This window comes from Euleptes europaea, chromosome 3 (genome assembly GCF_029931775.1).
Source record: "Euleptes europaea isolate rEulEur1 chromosome 3, rEulEur1.hap1, whole genome shotgun sequence".
NCBI lineage: Eukaryota > Metazoa > Chordata > Lepidosauria > Squamata > Sphaerodactylidae > Euleptes > Euleptes europaea.
This window is the reverse complement of record NC_079314.1, coordinates 63,015,161-63,031,886: the sequence shown is the minus strand read 5'-3', so window position 1 is coordinate 63,031,886 and position 16,726 is coordinate 63,015,161. Positions and strand designations below refer to the sequence as shown.

General features: G+C 41.8%; 1 protein-coding gene across 2 annotated transcripts in view; it reads right to left on the bottom strand.

Annotated features, from left to right (window-relative positions):
- The window catches only part of DOCK4 (dedicator of cytokinesis 4), a 296,938-nt gene that overhangs the window by 36,383 nt on the left and 243,829 nt on the right, over nt 1–16,726 (bottom strand). Inside the window, exons 33-36 of one of the 2 annotated variants that reach the window (XM_056846241.1) lie at nt 10,618–10,644; nt 10,350–10,445; nt 8,306–8,366; nt 244–337 (exon numbers count right to left, since the gene is read on the bottom strand). In XM_056846241.1, coding sequence (XP_056702219.1) covers nt 244–337; nt 8,306–8,366; nt 10,350–10,445; nt 10,618–10,644 — 278 coding nt within the window. The remainder of the gene's footprint in view (nt 1–243; nt 338–8,305; nt 8,367–10,349; nt 10,446–10,617; nt 10,645–16,726) is intronic. The other variant, XM_056846242.1, reaches the window with a different exon arrangement.

Here is a 16,726-nt window from a genome sequence, read left to right as displayed (position 1 = left end):
CTTTTCCAATTACCCTTCCCAGTGTTTTGTAAAATTAGAGGGATAGAGATGAGACTGGTAGATCTGAGAGGAGAAATTGCTTCCCATAGTGGTGAGTTCCACTCTGCCTGTTCATACCCAGGTTCTTAAAAATAAAACTGCCAACCAAGACCACAATAATATTCAATCCCCTATATTCCACTGTTGTGCTACAATAATTTTATGAAACTATTTCCCACAGATCATACATGGGGAAAGACTTACCTGTAAAGTTTTGTGCTTTTAGGTGCAGATCATGCAGTTTATGTATATACCGAATATACATTTCTTCCTTATTCAATTCCGTCTTATAAAAATTCTGGAATAAAAGCATATTGTGAAAAACAGAAAGCATTCAGATCACCTCAATGAATCTATTATTAGACCCATTAAAAGGCGAGCCTACACATGAATGTTCACCTGGCCACACTACCGAGTGATGGTATCCACATGTGAATGAGCTGCCAGAGGTCAGACACTACAGATAGAACTTTTGTATCACATACCCTCAAACAACACCTTTCACAGGTATCAGTGAACATTTACAGCTGTGAATCATCACGTGTTCAGTAATCTAGCAGTGTACATGTATGTAAGTAGTACTTAGCAAAATTTTCTCTTCAAAGGCCATTTGCAGTGTGTGACCAATTGTCACAACTGTGTGTTCTTGGAGAGGTAATACATGGGGCACACAGCTAGTTCCAAAAGTGTACAATTAAGAGAAAAGATCACAGTTCACCTAGTTTGAGCCCATTACCATCTCCTTTGTTCCTCTCAAGCTATTTGAGTGGGTAATGGGAATGTATGCAAAATTATAATGTGAGAAATAGCTCAAGTGGGATGCATTGCGTCCCTTGGACCACTGTTTCATCCCATCTATGTATTTTTAAAGGTTTTAATTTCTGAGAAGACCATTTCCATTAAAAAGGGAGCTTGTTTTTAGGTAAATTTCTGGTTCAACAATCCTCCTTTAGCTCTTATGACTGCAAGCACAACCAGGTGGTTAGAGAGGGTAAGCAGGAATGGTCAGCATCTTAAATCTGGGCCTGAATCCTCCTTGGTCAAACCATTCAGGCACCAGACTTGCACAGTTACGACACTGTTTTCCTGTTACTCCCTAGGTAGCTTCTGGCTTTCTCTGGAAATGCTGCAGGCCCACTTAGTTTGGAAGACTGGCTTTCCACCACCACCCCCTTCCTGAATGTGATTTTTATTGCCTGAAAAATGTGGAAATGCATTCAACAAATGTGGGCCACAAGGCTCTGGATTAAATCAATCTGGATTGAAATGCCAGCTCTCTGTAGTCATTCTGCACAGCTTTGGCTTCGCCCCTCCAAAACCTGCATGCTTTGAAAGATAAACAACTTCTTATTCCAGCTGGTGATATTAACAAAAAACCCTCTTTCTAACAGTATTCATTTAAGCCACAACCAGTACTATAAGGCATCAAAATCAACATGGTAAACTGGTAAAGAATTTACATCATTAATGTCTGAAGACTGAAGAGGTCAATTTGTAAAGTAATGTCCATCTTAGCACTGCTGCCTTTCAGTCCTAAAAAGTGTGATTGTATGGTGGCAGATCAAAAGGATTTGCTGAGTTACAAAGCTGTGCCTACGTGCCCATCGGGAGAATCTAATTTGAGACATTTGGGGAAGCAGGTGAAGTTTTCCACATTCTGAATGGTGAAGTATGAGTCCACATTGATGGTTTCAATGCAGTGAGTTGAAAAGAAAAGAGCAGCCAGAGACCAGGAATCCACCGCCGTCCCCCACACATACAATTAAAATGTCACCAAGGCTTTATACTTCTTACTCTGACAAGCTCTTGCTGTTAAGAAAATGCTTAAGAGTCAATTTGGCTCTTCAAACAAAAAGCATACAAGTCTGGACTTTTTGTGAACATTCCATGACCATTACGCCACCCTGTCTTCCATTTGAACTTGAATGCCTGACAATCTTTAAGGCTATACATTTATGGCAAAGAGGTTACCTCTTGAAATAAATACGTGGTGGGGAAAAATGGAGATGGCTTCTAACTGTGTAATATCTAGGCTGTCTGTCTCCATTCTGTTGCAGGTACTTAAACCCTGGGCATGGCCAGTGGCATGAGTCTTTTGTCAAGAGCCAAAGGGGTTGTAACCTGTGGTCTTGATGGATCACCCTAGTGGATCCCTTAGTATGCCCTTTTGGGTTTCCTCACCACTTATTTAACACTGGATTGTTTATTTAGCATTTTAGTTAAATTATGTTGGTATTTACTTACTTACTTTATAACCCACTGTTCCCCCCCATGGGAATCCCAAATCGGCTTACATCGTTCTCATCTCCTCCATTTTATCTTCACAAGAACCCTGTGAGGTAGGTTAGGCTGAGAGTGTGTGACCGGCCCAAAGTCACCCAGCAAACTCCCACAGAGAGTGGGGATCTGAACCCGGGACTCCCAGATCCTACTCTAACACTCTAACCATGTTGGATTTTGGTGGAGGGGGTCTCCAAAATGGAATAATAAATACCTTAAATAAATAATAAATTGTAAGAAATGTGGAAATTGTCAAGGACCAAGCACTTACTGTATCAATTCTGTTGGGTTTGGATTTGGCAAATATAGGTTAAAATTCCTGTTCAGCTGTAAATGCTTGTACAAGTTACACTCAGCCCAGCTTTATTCATAAAATTGTTGAGGCTAAAATAAGCTTTAAGCCTTGGTTTTTATGGCTCATTTTCATGCTATGGTTTTATTATTTTCTTTTACTTGTAAACCTCTTTATGCCAGTTCTGGAGAGGCAGCATATAAATTTTCTCAATAAATAATAATGTTATTTCATTTTTGTTATATTAAATTTTTTTAGAATTTTATTTATTTATTTGTTAGATTTCTAACCCGCCCTTCCCAGCCAAGGCCAGGCATTGCAAGAGCCTACTGACAGCAAGCAGCAAAGCATTTCAAAAACTGAAAGAAAATTATAAGCTTTGAACAGTAAAATAATTGACTTTTCATTGTTTACTTAATGCCCACAAATCGACAAAGTCATTGTGGGGGGAAAGCCGACTACCATTGTATATGCACCTTACCAATACATGTGCAAATCAATTCTCTGGGGTAATGAGAGAAAGAGCAGTCAACAAGGTGCTAGCCAGTCAATGCAGCCACTTTCATCCACCAAGAACTGACAGGGTTGATGACATTTCAAGCAGGAGTAGAAACCATACAGTCTCCTGCTGCGTTCTTGATTCTGGATTGTGACTGATGAAGGTGTGCATTGTACTGTTATCTAGGTATAAAGGTAATGTGGGAAGGACACTGCTGCCAATGAAAGACAGTAACTGTAATATTTACTGTATATGCAAAGGAAGGTTTTTGATGGATTTCTAAACTTCTGCCGCAACATCATACATTTAAGAATCAAGACGCTTGTTGCAGAATAACGTCAATTGTTTCCAGCAGAATTACAGAAATGCTTTTTCTCCCTTGATGTTTCAAATCAGGCTCAATATATCAGTTGCTTGTGTTCAATATCCAACTGCTATATCCTTATCAATATATCAAGCTGCAGAGTCAGACCTCTGGTCCCTCTAGTTCAGTACTGTCTGTTCAGGCTAGTAGCAATTCTCCAGAATCTAATGAAGAAAAACCCTCTTCCTTGGCCTTGGACCTAGTGTCTTCCATGGCAGCACTGGGACTTCCCAAGTTATATCAGGTTTCACACACCAAGCAGGCCACACGCTGGATTTAATCTTTGTGGCAGGGGTAGAAATGGCCCTGATATCTGTGGATAGAGTGCCATTCTGCCCTGAAGGCTCATTTGGGCCTCCTAACCCCCCATACCTGCAGATGCAGTGAGCGGATTTATGCTTGCCTATGGAGACTCATGGATCCAACTGGTTTCCAGAATGCTCTGAGGAAACCAATACCCACCCTCTGGCGATTCATTAGATGTCCTGATGACGGTTAGCATCACTGCTGCTTCAAAGCCATTGATAGGATCGTCCCCAACCATCCTATTTGCACCCGCTCAAAACTAGCCCCATGAGACTTAGCAGCAAAATATAGACTTGCTTAAATATGCCACAACGGCTGCGAGAGTAGTTCTTGCAAGGAGATGGAAACAAATACCAGAAATAGATGAATGGAAAGAAAAGATGCTGGAATATGCAAATATGGCTAAGATGACTTACTTGATCAACTAAGATGACACGCAAAATGTCGAGCAATTTAATGAGAAATGGTTACCATGGTATATCTATATGTCTTCAAATATTTAACTCTAGCTTAATCTTTCTCCTTTTTATGTGAGCAAAAGTTCTCTTTATGTATAAATACCTTAACGATGATTATCTTTAGAGAAATTGACCATGATTTATCTTTAATACTATCTTGTTCAGACTGGCTGTCTAATATGCATAAAAATATACCCAATTACTTTTTTATTGAGCAAAAATAGAATAGAAACTAATATTCTGAATCAGCAGTAGTAAGTATAATCTTGGTACTATGTGTGTATATTAATGATTGAGACAATGGCCGAAAACGCACGGGCACTTACTCCTGTTTCTTCCCAGTGTCCTCCCCGTTCCAGCCAGGATCAGTTCAAACCGGGCGGGGGGACAATCTGTGCGCAGAACCTCTCTTGATCCGTGGCGAGTCAGCATGCTGATCTGCCCATCAAAACAGAAAACGCAGGAGACCCGCACTTCCTGGCCGTTCAGCAAAGCATGCTCCCGGTTGTGATTGGCCGACTCACTGACCAATGACAGCCCTGCTCTTCCACTTTTCAAAAAATTTGGAAACAAAAGGGGGTGAGGTTGTGCAGGGAGGGGTTTGGAGGCGTGTGGGACGTCATGATGCCAGAAGAATAGGCTCCTGTTAATCTGAGGTGAGCCAGGGTTAACGGTTGGGGTCTTCATTTGCAAAGCCGGGTTCATTTTGGGTCGAGACAACGCTCAGCCAGCAGCATCTGAGGTGTCGTTCGTTTGCAAGAATTTGGTCCTGGTTGGAACTGGAAATAAAATGGGAGGAGACTGGGTGGAGACTGGAGTAAGTGCCCCTGCGTTTTCGGCCATTATCGTTTACTGCAAACGGATGCAAATCTTTCCCCTGTCCCCTTCTTTCCCTTCTGTACTCCCTAGAACACAATAAAAACTTTTTAAAAATAATAGCCCCATGGTATACCATGGGACTAAGGGAGAAAAAAGTGAGCTTAGACAGCTAGAGCGAGATTTGCAGCACACTAACAATGAAGCTACAAAAACATCTTATAGAGTGAAAACTTATGAGGTGGCAGTGAAGGCCGCAAAGAAGTCTTACTACATGGCTTCCTGCTAGCTCTTGTCCGGCACAATTTTTTAAGGTGGACAGATCCCTAACATCCCTTTCTGGGGACTCCCAAATTATTAAAGATTCAGCCCTTAGCTGTGAGGCTTTAGCGAACTATTTTGCAGACAAAGTCTTGTCGCTCCTCCACAACCTTCCCGCCAATTTTGATACAGTGAATGAAATGGAGGGCCCATTAGCCATCTTCTGGTCCTACATTAGACCAATTCAGATGACTCTCTGAGACTGATGTAAACAGGATCCTGGCTGCAGTAAAACCAACCACTTGCCTCCTTGATCCATTTCCATCCTGGCTGGACAAGGCCAGCACAGGAGGGATATGAGCTCCTCTGAAAGACATTATTAATCTTTCCCTTGGGTTGGGGGTCTTCCTGGGGATGTTGAAGGAGGTGTTGATGAAGCCCCTGCTGAAAAAGCTTTAGATCCATCTGATCTAGCCAGATACTGCCCAGTATCTACCATTTCTAGGTAAGGTGGTAGAAAGAGCAGCTTCATGCTTTCCTGGGGGACACATCGGCCCTGGATCCATTTCAGTCTGGCTTCCAGCCTGGCCATAGGAGGGATACTGTGCTTGTCACCCTCACAGACAATCTCTTGAGGCAGCTGGATCAAGGTGGGTCAGTGCTGCTGATGTTAATTGACCTTTCAGCAGCATTTGACACGATTGATTATGATCTTTTGACCCACTGCCTTGTCAATACAGGACCACGTGGAACAGTCCTTCAGTGGCTCATGTCATTTCTCCAAGGTTGAGGACAAAGAGTGTCACTGGGAGAGAGGGTCTCAAAGCAATACCCTTTGGTATGCAGAGTCCCTCAAGGAGCGATCCTCTCTCCAATGCTTTTTAACATCTATATGCATCCCCTCCCAAAGTGCCTTATGCTCAGCTGGAAATAATCTTCTGGTGATTTTTGACCCAAGAGAGATTTGGCTGTCCTTGACCAAGGCCAGGGCCTTTTTTGGCACTAGCCCCTGCCTGGTGGAACTCTGTCTAGTGAGATCTGAGCCCTCCGGGATTTAGCTCAGTTCTACAGGGCTTGTAAGCTGGAGATGTTCCACCAGACCTATGGTCGAGGGCAGCGACAGCTTATATAACCACTGGCCTCCCCCATTGCTGATCTTGTTGGACCTTTCCTGAAACTCCCCCTTCCTTCCTCCCTTTGATCTCCATTTTATTATTTTATTCTCACCAGTATCAGTGCTTATTAGGGTTAGTTGATCCCCCCTTTGAGTAATATTGTATAATATTGGTCCTTATCAGGGAGAAACTTAGCTAGGGCGCCATCTATTTTAGTCTGGTTCTGTCTAGGATTTTAATGACAAACAGAAAGGTAAATTTTAAGCTTTTATAAATTTATCCTGAATATGATTTATGTCGTCGTATTGAAGTGTTGTATGCTGCCCTGAGCCTGGCTTTGGCCGGGAAAGGGTAGGGTATAAATCTAAATAAACAAACAATCAAATAAATAAATAAATCTGATGATCCTCTTAAACGGAGATGCCAGGTATTAAACCTGGACCTCTAGCATGCAAACCACTTGTGATGAGACATGGCTCTTCCCTCAATATGCAGGAATGAGAACCTTGTTGCAAAACAATGCTAGCAACCCACAGTTTAAGGAGCCAGACTGGGATGTCCCTTGGCCCCTCCAACCACACTTGTTTACAGATAACTGTGAATCCAACTAAGTGCCAAACCGCCCACATCTGAGGGCTCATCCCTGGAAGCCACGTTGTGAAGGCTGAGATGATTCTGTGTTGTGATACAGGCACTCTGCTTTTCTCCCTTTAGGAAAAAAAGAAATACTGGATCTGTGTATCTTTTCCCCTAGATGGAGAAATGCAGTTGTGGGGTGGGGGGATGGCATTTTGACCAGAAAACAGAGTCCCAAAGATTAAGTTTTAAAAAGCCCTTTTTATATTGATAACTCATGATCATTTGGTGGTATAAGCCACCATTTCCTCAATTTATTAATTAATTAATAAGTGCCCCTTTACATTTCCTCAATTTATTAATTAATTATTAAGTGCCCCTTTACTGCATCATATCTGGGGAGTGGGCTGCAGGAAAATGGATTTTTCAAGGGATATTTAGAACGGCACAGTAGAATACAGCTGTAATTTACATGTATATTGTGCAATACTAGCATGCACCAATGCATTTTCCTTGTGTGAGCACAAGCCTGCTATTGCCATGGCACTGACAAACTTCACATGACCTGCACCTTCAGGAGTTCCTTCATCCTGGAAACACTGGTGAATACTCTGTGGAGACCAGCAGCTCAATCTGCAGTGAGTGTCTTTGGGAAGGGGAGGAGAAATTTATCATGATCTGGGATTCTAGAGCTCATTTTACTTTCAACTGTCCCTTTCTATATCACTTAATGTGATACAACTTGTGCATGACTTGTGTTTTTATATTTTTAAAGCCCTGCAGGAAAGTAACATAAAAACAGGTCTCTTTTGTCACATCTGGTTTGCCCCTGAACAATAAACATCAGTTTCTCTGTGCCTGTCAAATCTATCCCAGAAGGACCAACCAAGCTATATGGCAGATGACAAAGAGGAAGGCTTGCAAAAGAAACCATTCTCCATTCCCATCCTAGGAACTCTATGGATAGGATGAGCAGAGCAGAACAAAAAGCAATTGATGTGCTAAGAAGCTTTGCTGTTTTGACTCCCTCTTTTTCCCCCCTTTACTGTACCAGATCATGTAATACAGGGACACCCCTGATAACTGGGCAGCTATATTGTTTCTGGTTTTTCAACTCACATCTAAACATGGTATTAATATGGCATGAGTCTAGATCAGTTTTAAATGCATTAAGCCTGACACAAAAATTGTACATAGAAATCTGGGATTTAAAGTGGCTTAAAAAACACGCTCCTTAGCACAACACTCAGACCTTTAATGTGAAATACCAAAATGTCTTAATCTGAAGAAGATACATACCAACAAGCTGACAGTACATCCAATCTTTTTGCCGTCCACATCACCCATTTTCATGCAATCTCTGAAGAGGGAAAAGAGACCATATAATATGCAGGGAAATTAATTATGCATGTCAAATAAAATGAAATATCCAGGAGGAATTCTCTATTAGTGTGTGTGTGTATATACGGACACACTATTGATTCAGGGATGTATTTGGAAAAATAGTCTGCCTCAGGTACCAAATTCCTGCCCAAAGTATCTCATTTTGAGTAAGGTTCTACTGTATGTGATACCGGGAATACCTGAGAGAGCTCCCAGTAATTAATGCCTTCTCTAAAAATCAGTTGGGGGTGGGGGGAGGTAGGATTGACAGCTCTGGGTTGAGAAATTCCTGGAGACTTGGGGGTGGAACCTGGGGAAGATGGATTTTGGGGAGGGACCTCAGAAGGGTATAATGCCACAGAGTCTACCCTCTAAAGCAGCCATTTTCTTCAGGGAGACAGATCTCTGTACAGAAAATTTCCAGGCACCATCTGGAGGTTGGCAACTCTAGCTGGGGGTCAAGTCTAATCATAACTGTAGCCTGAGGGAGGAAGGTTTTCCACTCCAAGCCATTTTCCTAATCTGAAACAACCCCAGTGAACATATACTGGCCCCGCTAGTTTGGTTTAGAAAACTGAAGCAAGGGTAGCACCTATGGTATAGATCCCTGTTATTCAAAAACAACAACAACAAAGTGATACTCCTTATGAAACTGAAAATACAAAGGATGCAAAAGAGAATGGGATTCAGAACATATTGGTCCAATTTCTAGCAATATTTTCTTGCATGACCTCAAGCAACACACATGCAATCCAATCAGCCTTTTGCTTGGAAATAAGTCCTTCTGAAATCAATAGCACTTGCTCCCAAGAAAGTAAGTATTGAATCGCAGACCTAATCTCTGTGTTTGGCCCAGTAATATAATAAGGCTGTGTACATGTGAAGTAGTTTCTACTTATTATATGAACATGGGAAATGGCATCCAAAGATTTCAGGAAGTACCAATAATACATAATGCAGAGCCAGAGGTCTTTTCCATTGTCAGTACAGTTCTTTCAATGCACAGCAAGCCCATAAGCACTACCCACCCATTCCATTACATTATAGACTATATAGTGCTCTAGCATCATCAGAGGCTTAGCTTGACAAATTCAAATGCCTCAAGGGCATTCCTATTTTTTGGATTCATCCTCTAAGACTTACTCTTATTGATCTGTTAAAAAATATTGGAGACTAATTGCTAGCTACATCTCTTCTCTGCGTCATCTATTTAGCAATATTTTTAGGCCACAAACTTGGCTCGCTTTCTGCCAACAGCACAGAGCCTAATACATTTTGTCCTGCATCCTTGGCTGTTTCTGTTGCCACAGCTTCCCTTGGTGCAAAAAGAGAGTGAGGATTGTGGTACGCAATGTACAGGATTAATTAGAAAAAAGCATGGCAGGGGATATTCTTAACGCTGCACAGGATATCTTATCAGACCTAGTGCACAGGTCAATTGTACATCAGTGGGCATGTACTGTAAAACTGACCCATAGATTTTTGCAAGCCCATAGTAAATTCTGATCTTACATTCAGCAAGACTGTACATAACACAAGTCATATATGAATGCATCCCTTTAAAAAAAAAAAAACTTCCATGTACATTGAAAACTAGCATGTCAGGGAGAAACTAGGCTAGAACCTGCCCTTAGTGGGCAAGCTTTCCACAATATGAAATTTTTTTATAGCAGGGAGGAACATTCAAACACACGACCTTACTTGTATCCTGCCTTAAGAAAAATGAACCAAGCAACATTCCTGAACAGGTACAGCAGCCATTAGTCTGAATATATAAATGTAATTGATTCCTAAAGGCTGTATAATAAGAGTAAGAAACCCCCTGAATCATTTTTATATCTGTATTGCTCAGAACATGATGTCTGTTTTGATTTTAATATTCTTGCTGATGACAATGCTGGCTTTAGGCTTTCAGAGGATGGTTTTATTCCTTTCTGCAGATCATGCAACGTCTGCTCACCTGTAGTCCAGCAGCCTCTCCATTAGGCGGGTTACGGTGGCAATTAACGAGACGCCACTTTCTCTCCATGTTTCCCGTTCAATTTTCTTCAACAGGCTGGAAGGAATGAACCCAGGGAAAAATATCAGCATTTATTTTTATCAGTCTCCATAACAACCAATTTATATTCAAAGGTATCCAAAAAATGCCTGAGCAATAATTGGCTTATTCACAGATTTAATTTTGTTCATAAAATAAAATAAAAGCACAATTGCAAATTTCATCTTACCTGGGATAAGGACCAAACAGTGGAATTCTACTCCAGGAAGCATTGACAAGGCAAATTGATTTTTTTTTTTAGGTTAGCCAACTCCAAGTCAAAACACAGAGATAGATAACATCCTATTTTTCAATAAAACATCCAGATTTTTCAACAGCCTTTACACACAAAAGATTTGGGATTTTAGTACATCCTCAGTCTATTGAACTATTCATCAGACCTTCATTTCAGTACCAAGAAAAGAAACTGGAGATTTTTGTTACCTAGAAGAGAGCATTTCCCATTTCACTGTTTCCTTGCGATGAGATTTCAAATCTTCTCAATGTAGGATTTTTTTCTCCCAGTACTTTAGTCGACAGTAGTTCTGCACCCACACAATTTACTGCATTGTAACTGCCACAGGAAAAGCCTTTTCCAGAGAAGGATTTTTTTTTTTGAAAAAAAAGAACACTTCCCTTTTGCTTAGTGTTATTTATGCATTTCAATCTCATTCATTTAACTGTTAAATAATTGATAGGATTTTGGTGGCAAGCATTAGCCCAGTTCTCCAAGTCCATTAGAATTAAATTAAGTGAGCTTAGAATACACACACACATAATTGTAGAACTGCCAGCAAGGTATGTTGATGGACACTGACTAGCACCGGCTATATTTCAAAAATAAGAAATATCAGGGCATTTTCTACCCAGGAAGCTCTTTGAACTAAACCCAGATATATGTGTAGATATATGTTAAACAGAGATGAGAGGGAGACAATCCATACATGGTCAGAGATACTCTTTTTTTGCTTCACCCATTCCAAGGCTGAGCCCTACAGTTCTTATGGTGTCAGGAAGGAATTGACGCACTGAGCCCTTCACAACTATACAGTTTGCAGATGCTCATACTTTCATGTTTTGAGCCAGTATGGTGTAGTAGTTGGACTAGGGTATGAAATCCCCATTCTGCTGTAAAGCTCTCAGGATAGGGTTGTCAGCTTACAACAGGAGACCTCCAGCCAATTGCAGCCCTTACCGGCTGATGCTCAGCTAATCAGTGGGTGGAAATGGAACCAAAGGGGGAGTACACTACCATCCTGGAGAGAAAAATTAAAAAGAAAAATAAGGCCTCACCTACTTGTAGGAAGTTCTGAGCACAGAGTTCCTGACAATTCCTACAGTTACCCTGAAGGGACAAGGGTAACCCTAGCAAGATTACCATAGAGTTTCTAGCAACTGCTAGAGCGACCCTCATTACTTCTGGATAGCTCTAGGAATTGTCAGGAACTCTATGGTCAGGACTTCCTGTAAGTATACAAGGCCTTATTTTTCTTTTTTTCACCCAAGACACTGCCCTCCCTAACCCTCCCACCAGTTGCCAGGCACTGCCTGGCAACCCTATTACTGGATGGCCTTGGGCCAGTCTGTCTAAATTATTTTACATAATTTTTGAGAGGTTAAAATGTGGAAAGGTGAACCATGTATGATTTGCTGAGTGCATGAGAAAGGACATGATAAAAACATTTTAGATAGATGTTACTGAAATCTGTTCTTAAAAAGTAGTAATGCCAAGCACTGTCATTCTCAGCTTAAGCATAGCAACATGGGTCACACAAGAAAAGAACTAGGAGTACAATGGTGAATTCAGTTTGTACTTCTGTATACGTATTGTGTATTGATGGTCAAGGTCAAATGTTCAATGGGAGGTATGATGGCAGAAACTAAGGAATAATCCAGAAACACATGGAAAAGAAAACTAATTATTCCTTTAAGCTCTTTCCATAACAACAAGGATGCATGGTAGCTGTGGTAATAGTCTGTCTATGGAGACCATCAACCAGTTGTGCATACCACCTTCTATGCAAGCAATTTAACTTTCACGATCTCTGTGAAAATGTTTGTTTTCTGACACTTCCAAACAAATGCTGAAACCCTGAGTCCTGAACATAGCTGTGACAGTATATGACTGGTTCATCATGGGCTGGAACCTACAACTCAAACTTCAAGCATTTCCTCTGCAGCTACCACATGCTCTGTGGTTGTATAATCAGTCCTGAGCTAAGCCTATGATGCCTTAAAGCATCACTGAGTTTAATGGCCCTGAAATTACTGAGTTTAATGGCCCTGAAATGTCAGCATTATTCAACACAGAATAGTGACAGTGTAAATCCAGTTTACCAATCCCAAGAAGTCTGCTCCAAGACCTTTCCCTTTAGAAATGATAACAGGTCTAGCTAGAGGCAATGGGATGCTCCATCCTCCCCCCACCCCCCAATTAGACTGGTGATCTCTAGAAGGGAACAGAGATTTGGAGGAATTAAGTACTAGGAAGAGACTTCTAGAAAAGTGCCTCTGACCTGACCTGGCCAGTGGGAGGAGAAAGAGAAATGATCAAACTCCTGGGAGCAAGGAGGAGGGTCTCTTTTGTACTGATTCCATTGAGGCAGACAGAACTCTTCTCTGAGGTCTGTAGGAGACAACCATTTCCATGTGCTGGCCTGCGCACCTGAAAAAGGCTTCAAGGTAATGGAAACCTAGTAAAACATTTGTAACTTTCTAAGCTAAAGAGCCTGCATTATATTTAATATCTGCTAGGCCATGTATAGAGTACTACAGAATTGAGGTTTACCCTTTTTAACAATCCCTTCCTCAATCTGGTGCTGTGCTGAAAGTATGCTTGTGAACATTTTATTTTTAATAAATACTTTCGAACTTTTCATACTGGTTGTGATTTTCTGTACTGCATGGACCCCCCACCGTCTTGGACACACTATTTTAAAAGGAGCACCAGGAGGAAGAGGAGGGGCAGTCAGTTGGCAAGTGGCTACTCCCCCAGTGGTGCACAAGGCAGTAAGCTGTCCCTGTGATACCCAGATACTGGGTAGCGGGAGAAACAAAGGCAAGGCCTCAGAACTTGGAAGGGAAGTTGGGAGTCCTGGCTTTCCCAGTGGGCAATTCCCACAAAGGCCAGGTGATGGCAGCAGGTGAACAGAGAGTGGGAGAGAAAGCCCCTCCAGGTGTTGGGGAAACCTTGGAGGGCATGGTGGAATAGGGGCTGAAGGTCAGAGCAGTACGCTTCTGCCACACAACTCATGCAAGTGGACCAGTTAGGGCAGGGGTGTCGAACTAATTTGTGATGATGGCTGAATATTACAAAAATGTCACTTGGTCAGGCCAGGCCATGCCTTGCCAGCCCAGATCCGGAGTGGGGAGGTGGCTGCCTCAGCTGGCTCGAGGGCCAGATGTGAACTCTCAAGGGGCCGTATCCAGCCCGTGGGCCATATGTTTGACACCCCTGAGTTAGGGTATTTCATTGCTAGGCTGAGATGAAGGAGAGTCAAGGCAACAATGGAAGAGGTTCCAACAGGTGCACAGAGCTCAGGAACAGAATGGGAACCCTAAACGACTGTATTATCACCAGATATGTACCAAGGGGGCCATCACGTAAAGAGTCAAATTCATCTGAAAGGGTACATGCCCATGTGTTGGGAATCCAATCACAGCTCCGCAGTAACATACGCTAACAGGCACATGACTCCCCTGGAGAAATAATGAGAGTTTACTGGTAGAGTCTGAGAATACGCATCTGCCACAGAAAGCATGAAGGGCAAAGGCCAGGTTAATACATGCAACAGAATGAGTTGGTGGAATTCTGAGGCCCTAGGATGTGGCCTGTGCCACTTCAGACTGTTGCAGGGGAGAGAAACAGTTTTAATACTCCCCTCATGTAAAACACTTCCTACCAATTAAAAATTAGCACAGCAGGGAGAAAGGCTCTAGTCTAGCACTTCACAGCTGCTAGTTTTCTATTTACAAGGTATTATGAACATCAGAGAACTGTGAAAAAAAGTAAACCTTTCCCTGCAGTCATAAACGGTACAGTCATTTCTACAAATTCAGCATTCTGCCACCTGATCATCACCTCATTGCTTTGCATGACTAGACCACACCCAAAGGACAGAAGAAGAATATCTAAAGGTGGGGCTCCATTTCAATTTATTCAGGGAAAGCAAAAAGGGCACTAAAATTCCCATAGCAATAACGAGAGATTAGAAAATTGCACAGTGGGAAAACATTTTATAGCCATAGTTTCCCCTACCAAATATCAAAAGCCTGGTCAAACTGACAGAACATTTCAAAATAAAAGCTCCAATAATCTTTCAGAATGGATACAGATTAGCCAGTCTAAATACAGACTTTCAGTTTATGTATTTTAGATGGAGCACTTGTGTGAGGATATTCCCGAGCTCATACAAACCCTTTTCATCAGAGACCTTCCAAAGATAACATACTAGGCAAACATTCATAAAAGAAGAGCTCCTCAAAATACCTCAGTTTCCTCAGCAATATTGAGAGGGAATATAATAGAGTGGGACACAATGCCAGCTAACCTATCATTCCCACCGGCAAATCTTGAGCTGGAAACTCCTTCCATATTTTACAGTAATACTTTACTCGGTTCTCTTTCATCCGTACTAAGGGGTTGTTTGTTTTCTGAACACCCACTCTAGAATAGCCTCTCTTTAACTTGGATCTAGACCGTCTGTCTTCATGATTCGCCCGCACTCATTCTTGCTTGCTCCTAGCTGCGCACAGGAACAGGGCACTACAAAAGCATACAGGCACACTGTACATAAATGTGGGGCTTTTTGAGTCAGATTCTGTATTGAGATACAGAGACCTAAATGTACTGCATCAGCTGTGATACAGAGAACACAGATGTACTGCATCAGCTGTGAAAGACACGAAAGAGGCACACATTCTCACATGTTGCTTTTTCCTTTGACAATATACGAACACAACAGAAAGAATGGATATTTCACTTCTGTGGATTTTAAAAGAAAAAAAGAAATGTATAGATATACACAGTACTCAAACTGATGAAGGATGCATGGATTTGTGTTCAGGTACTCAAGGTGGTATTCAGCCATAGGAAGAAGCTCCAATTGAGGCAAGATGTGCATGAACATAGCTTGTTACTGTGTACATTTCTGCTTGTCCAGAACATGCTAAAGGATTCTTAGTTTGAAACAAACTCTGGTTTCCCATGGCATATGAATACAGACAGACCCCTGGGTAAATTGCAGTATTTTATTCTCTACAAACCAGGATTCTAAACCATGGTTTAATTCAAGTATCCCAGCTTTCAAGGATCAAAATTTCAATTTCCAGGTGCTTGTATTCATATACCATAAGTGCTTGCATTCCTATATCACAGGGGTTTGTTTTAAATGCAGAATCCTTAATTGTGTTCCAAACAAGAAGAACTGGAGGAAGTGCAGCAAGCAAAAAGTTTAGTTTGAGAACTGCCCTTATTGTTAGTAACAATGTGTTTGTACTAAACACACCACCACTTCACAGAGTTGGCCAAACTGTATCTTATTTTATTTCTTTTTACCCAGTTAGGGCTTTCAAGATGGCAACCACTTAAAAAGAAATTAGAACCAACTTTATGAACACATATATGTAAAATAGCAATTTAAAAAAAAACAGGAAACAAACAGCTTGGCAGCCATATGTGGCTCTTTGACCATAGCTCCTGAGGCAATGCAACAAATTAAGAGCTAACACAACAAACGCCCACACAATTTCTAGCTCCTGGTGTCCTCCAAAACACACTGATGGACTACTGGGCAATCCCTGCCTTTTGCAACATCTAGAGATGCTGCCATTATTGAGGTCTTAACCTTTTACAGGTGAGTACTGACAAGGCTACTATATATCCCGTCTATCTGGTTAGTCTTAAACCAGTTGCCACTATGAAACACACCTTACTTTACTTGATGCCTTTGTATATTGAGGTACCCTTAACTCACCATGGCTGGTAGCCATCAGTGGACCTATAGTCCATGGAAGAAATGGTGTGAGGAAGAGGCAGTGTTTGGCCATCCTTTCATGTCCCCCTCTGTTGTATTATGAGGCAGCCTTATGGGGGAAGCAGGTTACGAACCCTACCTCCTTTCCTCCCTTCCTTCCCTCTTCTGAAACAGGATGTGATATCCTGATACCGTTTCCCCCCCCCCCCATTCCCCCTGCTGCTCCATTGAGCAAAGGCAGGGTACAGGGAGCATTGCTGGGAAGTTCCCTTCCTAAACCTGGTAAGGGACAATCCTAGGGTGGGCAGGAAAGAGTAGCTGACA